General features: G+C 43.4%; 1 protein-coding gene across 1 annotated transcript; it reads right to left on the bottom strand.

Annotated features, from left to right (window-relative positions):
* Positions 1-2,301: 2,301 nt before the first annotated feature.
* LOC144738931 (DNA excision repair protein ERCC-8-like) lies at positions 2,302-9,426 on the bottom strand. The gene is given in 14 exon segments (XM_078621928.1): positions 2,302-2,352; positions 2,972-3,067; positions 3,694-3,834; positions 3,836-3,892; positions 4,833-4,957; positions 5,210-5,313; positions 5,765-5,831; positions 5,914-5,982; positions 7,109-7,190; positions 7,976-8,099; positions 8,580-8,681; positions 9,010-9,105; positions 9,349-9,374; positions 9,376-9,426. Coding segments are annotated over 14 exon segments (1,191 nt in total).
* Positions 9,427-9,524: the final 98 nt, after the last annotated feature.

Here is a 9,524-nt window from a genome sequence, read left to right as displayed (position 1 = left end):
CATTTCAACATTTGGAACGTATACGAGGTAAAGAAAAAAAAAGGCTTTTGGGAAACCAAAAGACTTAATTGAACATTTGTTTGGTCATTGGCTTCCTGGAATACTAGTGATAGGTTTAGGTGGGACCATGTAAGTACAGAAAGAACACTACATACATACATACATACATACACATAAGCCTACATGACAGGTTTTAAGGTGTGTCGACCTGAAAGCAACTGGGACATGGGTGAATGGCATGGTTGGCACTCACGGAGGCTTGGCAAGACTTGACGTGACTTTAGACCTTAGAGCCAGCAAAGCTTCAAGGTTTTATTAAAAAAAAAAACAAAAAAAACCACAAAAGATATCACTAATATGTGAGAGAGGCTTGGAAACAGGTTGGACAAAAAAAAAAAAAACAAAAACAAATACAGACAGAGAGAAAATGCACTTAATTCATCCAACAGAAAGCCTGTTTAAGATAAAGCAAAGCATGTGTCCCCAACTATGGTAAAATCCACATTTTCAAATCAACTCAGCAAACAGCGAAGTTTACTTTGGCTAAAACGCCTCTCACCAGTTAGCTAAAAGTATTAGCGTCAAATCGACTTCAATCAGTAATCAATTCTCTGGATGAAGGAAGAGAAGCTACGAGAGACAGTTTCACAGTTTCCAAACCTGTGGACCCCCCCCCCAACAAATCACTGCGGTAGTGAAGAAACTGTGAAGCAACGACAGGAAAACGAGTCCGACAGCTACTTTCCAGCTCCCGACAGCAGGAAACGTCCCTGACACGTTTTGACGCCATCGCACCTGTTGCGGATCTTCGGTCAACTTCGTTTCAAATTCACTCCCGGTTCAATAAATTCGAGATAAAAATGTCCAGGCTACCAACCGTAAGGCTCCTGCTGCTGCTGCCGCCGGGTGGCAGTACTTCGTAGCCGAGGCGCCGGTCCACCTGCCGCCGTCGAACAGGTTGTGTCTCCTCCGCTCAGCCGCCCCTCTCTCCTGTATGGCCATCGCGGAGGGGCGGGGCTTTGGTTCCGGTCGGGGCTTCCCGACCGCTGATTGGCCAATCCGCTGCCCATCGATCCTCACGCATTCCCGAGGGATGCCTCATTGAAAACGTCAGATTTAGTAAGTGATCGTTCTCGACTCACCAGTATTGATGATGTCATTGATTAGTACTTGATGTACATTCCAGCTGTAAAGTATCTACTGTGATAAAATAGATAGTCTGAAGAATATGCAAATCAAGACATTTGGGGTCTTTCTGGAAAATGAACTGTCTTGTGTTTTACAGCCTTTGCTGTTGAACAATACAACATTGTTCACTTTATCAGTCATCAAAGTCTGGATGGGAAAGACAATAATAATAATGATAATACTGTATTAGGCCCCAATGAGGCTACAATGTGGTTTTGGGTCAGGTCGAGGTCTCATTTAGTTTCCAGAGGTTGACATGGCAAGAAAGCTCCATGTAAAACTGTGCGGGTGGAAGAGACTGAGGGGTTTCAGTATCACTCTTTGCTGAAATAGTCACAAAAGGGAAGAGAAACAAATGCAACCCGTGACAAAGCCATGCTCAAAGACCGTCTCTAAAATGAGTTTGGCCGAAATATTCCATAAATACAAATGAAAACTTGGAACATAATTACATGTCGGTATCATGTCAGCTTGTCAAGTAGAGTCAGATTTATTTGTACACCTAATCACAAGTTACCTCATGACGTTTGGCAAACTGACTATTCTGATAGAAACCCAACATTCACGAGGAGCAGCTCTTGAGATGGAAACGAGCGAAACTTCCTATTACAGGCAAAGAAACCTTGGCAGACCCAAGCCTACATGTGGGGGGTCTTCTGCCTTGACCAGTTGAGGCGAAACAAACGGACACAGTGGTGGGGTGTTTTTGTCAAATCATCAAAACCTGCCAACCATAAAGAGCCAGTTTAATAATTCAAAGACGAAGAAAAAGTCCCAAATGATTTGTAGTGAATGGTGTATTACCAGGTGAACAAATAAGCCTCTTGATTATTAGAAACTTAAGTAAAAAAAAAACAAAAGGCAAGAAGATACATAACCTGAAAAACAACAATGACATGACACTGCAATAATTATAAAAGAGGACAGTATTATTTACATATCAGAGATGAACATTAAGGCCATTTTCTGTAATGATGATGGCACAGGAAATCTTTCTCTATATCCAATCCCACATCTTGCACGGAGGGTGCTGACCACTGACAAGCTGTATGTGAAGTTCATCTGCACGGTCACTTCTACGTCAGCTTTGTCCACAGGTGTAGAACAGCTTCATTAATCTTCATCACTGCTCCATGCATCAGCAAAGGCCGGGTTCACTGAGGACTGGCCAGCAGCGGCCTGTAAAAACACACAAACTTCAATATCACATTGCTATAGCTCCATTTTCTTGTTCCCCAACTCGTGTTGCAGAACGTGTTTTAGAACTTCTCTCTGTGAAAACAGCTGTAGCACTTAAATGAGCATTGAAAAGGAACAACAACAATGTTGTGGCCCGGGGAGCTGAACAATGAGCCGAAACTCACTGACACCCTCTGTGGAGCTGCTGGGTCACTGCCCCATCACCAGACGCTTTTCACATAGAATTATTAAATAACACAACAGACATACGCAACAGTGCAAAAAAAAAAAAAAGACTACAGCAAAATGAATCTGAATTCAACTGAGAAATGTCCCAACTTGTTAGAGTCAAAGAGATAAGAGCTGGTTGCAGCTGTTTGTAATCAAAGAAACACTAATAGAATGCAGTAAGGCAGTTCCTGTGTGTGTTCTTCACCACTATGTGATGACTAAACCGAGAGTGTCATAATTGAAATTCCATACCTGACGCAAAAATTATCTGTGATTGGTTGTCACAAGAACAACTGAACTTCAAATGTGTGACAGAGTTGACATCAGATTCTTCCAAACATTTGTTTCTTTGTTTTAACTCCCATCGCTGTACCTTATTTGTACAGTCTGATTCTTCTTCCACATCAGAGGTACGAAGGACAGGAACCCATGCCAGGATGTTACAGTCTTTACCTCCGCTATACAGCTCCTACACAGAGAACAAGGATACCAGACAGGTGACGTTATTGTTCTCCAGCTACAGCACAAAAAAAAAAAAACAAAAAAAAAAAACGGAAGCACTGACGTGACCTCAGCAGCTCAGCACATCCAAAGCAGCACCGGGGGGAAAACCAGCATTAACAAACATAATCAGGAGCAGGAGTAAAGTAATTAATGAGCACAAAACTGTCAGGTGAACTTATGGCACATTTTACAACATTTTACATACTCAAAGATGCTTTACAAAGCAGCATGGGGACGAGCATACAGTGCACAAACACATGGGTAGATCAGGCAGTCAGTTCTAGATATACAGTGCTTATTGTGGATCTGGATTTACATCTAAAGTGGATCAGAACAGCAACGCTAACTTGACCATGTTGCAAATGGCTAGTAGCTCCAAGGCTATCAGATGGTAGACAGGAGCACTGTATGTGGAAATACAAAACAAAAATCAATAACATTCATGGTGGCTGCATTCCACTGAGCTGAGAGAGTCTGAGGACTCTGGTAGTGTGTAGTCTAGTCTGGTCGTTCCATTAATGGAATGAAGCCCTTGTCCATATGAGCTGTGGTGGATGTTTGCGGTCACACAGGGCGTCCACTGCTTCTTACCTGGTAGTCTGGGTGGTACTCGCAGCAGTCGACGTTGTTGTAGTGACCCCTAAGCATGGTGACCAGCTCTCCGGTGTGGAGCGCGTACACCGCTATCGAGCTGCCACATGGCACAAACACAAATTCTGGGCTGCAGCCGCGGAGACACAGTCAGCTGTAGGCGCTTACGACTCTCGTTGCACACCTTCCCGTAATTCACCTGTGGGTAAACAATCAAGACGCACAAGGTTTGGAATGAATGTTCATCTCTTCATACATATATATCTCCTTCCTCTACAGAGTGAGGTGAACCAGAGGCCATTTGGTTGTGGTGACACATTAAATCCACATAGTGTATAAAGCAAAGAGTGCGCTTTGTAAAAATCATCTGATACACAGAGATCCACCACAATCATGTGTCGTTAGAACGGTTTGAATTTTGACAACACTCCTGTCAGTGAACAATTACCAGGCCAAATTTATGTCTGTGTCCACGTCACAGGCCAGACTTAAACTTATGTCTGTGTCCACGTCACAGGCCAGACTTAAACTTGTCTGGTCTGGATTGGAAAGACAAAGGATCACCTGTGCTTTCTCTTCTTAGCTGTGTTGAGCAACAGTCTAAGGATGGAAAGATGTCCACCATGGCAACCCTTACACAGTGCAGTAGAGCAGCAAACAGGAATTGGGCCTTTCAGGCACGGGTCTCCTAACATAATTGGGCGGAACTTACACGGAACGGATTCTGCAGAGATCCACATGCACACAACGCGGAAGGCACACAAAGGTCAACACTTTATGACCTGAGCAGAGCCACTCCTTGAAAAAGAACAAATCGACTATGGACGCTCTGAATACTGTAGACGTTCGGTGTGGACCTTAAGGGTCAAGTTATCTGTCTGAGGTGACTGCATGTACAGAAACATGTCACATCAGTGGTGGCAATATGTCAAACAAAACATACGTGTGAAAAAGATCCAGAGAGCTGAGCTGAATGTGTGCTGAATTCAAATGAATGACCTCAAAAACAAGATTCTTTCCCAGAAAAAACACAAACAAAAAGACAATAGCAAGAAATGCAGGGGTGTATGCTACTGCAGGTGCTATCAGACCACATCACTCACTCTCGCACACGCACGCCCACATCCACACCCCCTTACCAGTGTGTTTTCTCCTGTGGCGCTATTCCACAGCCGCATACGATCGTCCGTTCCAGAGGTGAGGAGGTACAGGCCGTCGCCGGTGAAGCACAGGCCGTTGGCTCTGCCATTGTGAGCCGTGTTTACTGGGTTAGAGACAATACAGGTGACATTAGGTGCCACTTCCATCTTTATCAGGTGAAACTCCTTTCTAGCCACCTCTGGCACCCTCTGAAACCGCCCATTGGCATCCCAGCTGAGAGGAAGTGTTGACAGGAAAACAGCTGCCAGAACAGTCTTCATGTAGGTATCTTGTAAATTAATTCAGTTTGCAATTCACTAAATGATAAAACCCATCATGTAATGAGAAGAAAAAATGAATGTTAAGGCTGCAGTACCTGCCTGAGAGGAGGCTTTTGATTTGTCTCCATTGTGCTGGTCTAGAGTGAACAGACTACCGGACGCTCGGCGAACATCCCACACTTTCACCTTGCTGTCTGCACTTCAGAGAGAAATGAGAAATTATTTGTTTATGTGTCTCTGTTGTTGCGTACAGTCCAATAAAGCAGAAAAACTCATCAGCTTCACAGTGTTTTCAAGGCCTTTTTTTCCAACATGGCGCTATATATGTCACACTAATGTCTGTGTTGTCCCCTCTGTGCCACTTTGAAAATCACTTACAGCCCAAAGAGACAGCAGCGCTATGGCCCCGAAGGGTTAATTAGCAGGGTTAATGTGCCATAAAACAGGTGGGGACTGTACCCAGCGTACGCTTCACGGACAGCGCTACGAGAATAGCACAATCTAAAGGAGATGTGCTGCTGTTATCATTCACTCTGGGTCGCGGTGGGGACAGATGGACGGAAAGATCAAGAACTGCTGAGACACAACATGGTGGGCTTGTCCCATGACCCTCATTTTCTTTGCTGCATCTTTGAGGGAAAACTACTTACCTGGCAGAGGCCAAGATGTGCTCGTATCTGGGGGACCATCGCACCGCGAGGACTTCTGCTCTGTGACCTGAAGCAGAGGTCATGGTTTATCAGCAATGTGTTTGGGGAAAATAGAAAAAGAGGCGAAAGTATGTGGTTTGTACACTAACCCTGAAGAACATGAATCCGTGAGCCGGACTTCAGGTCGCACAGCTGGATTTTAGGGTCCTTGGTGCCGACTAAAACGTGAAATACAAATACCGCTGAAGGAGAGCAAGATGGCAGGTTTGTTTTTAAAATCAAAGAAATACTGGAATCACAAAACCAAAGAAATACTGGAATCACAAGTAGGGATTGGCATCGAGAACCAGTTCATAATGTCTGATCCCCCAGCGCTGTCCTGCCTCCAAGTATATACATGCTTAAAAATGCAATTCTTTTTAGTACAACACAGGTGTGTTGGATATCGGTCTAAATGCAGACCAGTGCTGTGGACACTGGGAACCTGTGTAAGCTGACAGACGACTGACCAGTGATCAATGATCATTGGTATCAGTTACACCTTTTCAAACCCTGTTTTTTGATCACAAGAAGATTGTTTAAAAAGTGAAACGTGCCACTTAGTCATCGTCTAGTGTTATCGCAACATGTGTGAGTAAAACTGAGGTGCTTCCAGAAAGGTAAAAACTGGAGTCCCAGGTTCTCAAAAGGTGTGGTAAATACAAGTCAATGATACCAGCCCCTGACAAACATGAGATAACACACCCACCATGTATATGTATGTGTGTGTGTGTGTGTGTGTGTGTGTGTGTGTGTGTGTGTGTGGAGGGGGGGCATCATGGGAAAAGTATGTGGAATTCAAAACAGTATCACAGATGATGAGCAGGTTTTGAAATAAAATGTCCACATAAAGCAGGTTTACTGAGGCAAAATGGCTTTTTGGGAACAGATTGAAGATTAAAGATCCAGCTGACGACTCCAGCACATCTACAACCTGTTTGACAAGCATCTGGGAGGAAAAGAAAAAAAAACACAAAGAGGCTTCTAGACAGGCGTGTTAACCTGAGAGTGCATTTGACAGGAGGCACCAAGGTGCACCTTTATGAGCACATACTCAGCCCACATGAGTAACCTGTTGGTCCTGCTTGGTAATTCGGTGAAGTAACACATGGATTCCGACAGTGTTTCTAAACAAAAATGGACCTGAGAACATATGTAATGTCTGCTCTGGCTTACCTTCCGTTTCATGCAGGCACACAGCACGTTTAACCTTAAGAATGAAGAAAAGGAGGCAAAAAGCCCACACTGATGGGACACGGGATAAACACTGGATCAATCATTTGATCAGACTGTATCCACACACACCTGCAATGAGACTGTGCTTCCTGGCGATGGGAGACATGTGATGGCTGTAGACATTGCCCTCGAAGTCAAAGGTTTCAGCAGGCTGAAGGTTTAACAGAGAGAGGGGGGGGGGTGTTCAATATTAGATGATACAGTCCTGACTTTGACAAGTGGGTCAAACAGAGCAATTAGGTAAAGCCAAACAGCAGCACAGCTGGGATATCAAAAGGCATCGTATAAGTGCAGCGATGGTGGTGGTTACAAAGCAAATTCTTCAGGCAATAGAAAAGGGCTCTGTGTCTCCCATCTGTCACTGTGTGCCAGCACCGGCGTGGACCGAGCCAATGGGCACACGCACACAGAGGAGGCTCTGTTGGCTTCAAAACTCACCACATACACATACAGAACGTGCACACATATGCAAAGCACAGCTCCCGTGTAAACACGCCCCCACGCATTTTTTAAATGCATATGTGTGTGAAACACAAAACCAATGAAAGTTTGAGTGGTTGTGTTCTGTCCCCTTCCATGACCTTCTGAGGTGACTGTGATGCCAGTGTAACTCGATCCCAGTGCAGAGCTGCCATATGGGACTACATGGTGGAGAGCATGAAGAAGAAAAAAAATGGAATGAGGAAACAGTGAGAGGATAAAAAAAAAGGGCCTATAAAAAAAAAACAATGTTCGTGACTTATTAAATAACTTAACTGGTCTAACTGGTTTAATAAAAGACAATGAGCTGTATGTGATCCTTAAGCTATCCTTCTGATCTTTGAAGTTTTATGTGGTTGATTAAACTGAACACTTTGGAAATGTGACAAACAAGCAAGCGCGAACTTAATATATAGCACAATTAACATGGAGTTACCTGCTCAGAAGGTCACTTACTTTCAGTGTCTCTGTGTCCCAGACCTTCATCATCTTGTCAAAGGAACTAGAGACAAACATGCCTGTGTCGTAGGGATACCACTGGACTGTCTCTACACTGAATTTGTGGACATACCGGCTAGACCTAGGTTATATTAAAAGGAACAAAAAAGGGGAATTAATCCACCCGAGTAACACATATGCCTTCAGTCAGTCTAAGACACAACACTGTGCCAGCACTTTAGTTGAATATCAGAATCAGGTATTGGTACAATTGGCATCAGTTGGTGGGTGCATCTATACCTCTGCCAAAGAGATTTATTTCTGTGTGTGTGTGTGTGCCTCTTTAATCAGCTGAATGCAACACGGATGGATGTAAAACTGCTCGGTTGGGCCAAGAAAGAAGTCATTCCAAATGGGGGTACATCTATTCTACCTCATCTTTTCATTGGATTCTCTCCATCATTAGAGTTAATAACAGTGCACAAAGCAGCACGTTGGCACAGTTTTAGAGCATTCACTTCTATACAGTAAATGATGATGCACAATATCTTGGGTTTAACACAAGGGTGAAATATTTAGCTACCCTCTAGTGGACAAACTGAGTAAATGCAGAAACATTCACCTGCCGATGGTGCAAACAGCCTTACAAGTGTACTGAGGTTTCCCACTGTAGTTCTCCAGGTCATAGATGACGATCACACCGTCTGAACCTCCAGACAACATGCTAAACAACACAAAGTAATGAACTCACACTTTCTGAACACAGTTTTCGAGGTGTCCAAACTACATCTCAAAATAGTATCTGCAGCTGCAGCTATGCAGCAGATATAACAAAGAGATGAATTTCAAACTGCTGGTTAATACAAATGAGCCCTGTTGGTTGGAATAAGAATGGTGCTAGGTGTATAAAATTATCAGTAAAACTATTCATATTACTAAGTATCACAAAAAAGTTTTGAAATTATTTGTTGACTGTTGCTGGTGACTAAGAGACACAGTATTATTATCTTTTTATCGTGATAAGATATTGTTAAGAACTAAGTATAACTCACTATTTGCCCTCTATCACTTCAATGTCAATGGTGTTGATACCATTTCCATGGATTCTGTCCACATCTCTGTCTGGATTCAACTGCAGAGCCAGAACCCTTCAAAAATATAGAAAAGGGGATTTCTATGCACGATCTCACTTCCGTTTTCAAAATAACATACGAAGCAACACCAACACCAAACATAAAACGTGCAAAAAAAAAAAAAAAGGGGGAAGAAACCCCAACAACAACAATTGACGCCACTAATCAATAAAAAAACAAAACAAAACACATCACCACTGTCTAACGCGCTGTCATGTAATTTCCTTTGTTGTGTAGCAAAAACCAGACACCTCTCACCTCCTCGTTGACTCTGTCCGTCTCAGCCCGCAGAGGGTCATCCAGACCAGTTTGCCTTGCTGACAAAAAACTTAACATTGTTTTAAACTTAAGCGAAAAGAGACTATATTAGTTTAATTAATTCGGGCTTAGCCTTGCTCATATGCTACATGTTATCTGCTGTGAGGCAAGAGTTT

This window comes from Lampetra planeri, unplaced genomic scaffold, assembly GCF_965212315.1.
Source record: "Lampetra planeri unplaced genomic scaffold, kcLamPlan1.2.h2 scaffold_1231, whole genome shotgun sequence".
Taxonomy (NCBI): domain Eukaryota; kingdom Metazoa; phylum Chordata; class Hyperoartia; order Petromyzontiformes; family Petromyzontidae; genus Lampetra; species Lampetra planeri.
The sequence above is the reverse complement of the archived record's forward strand: the minus strand, read 5'-3'. Positions and strand labels throughout refer to the sequence as shown.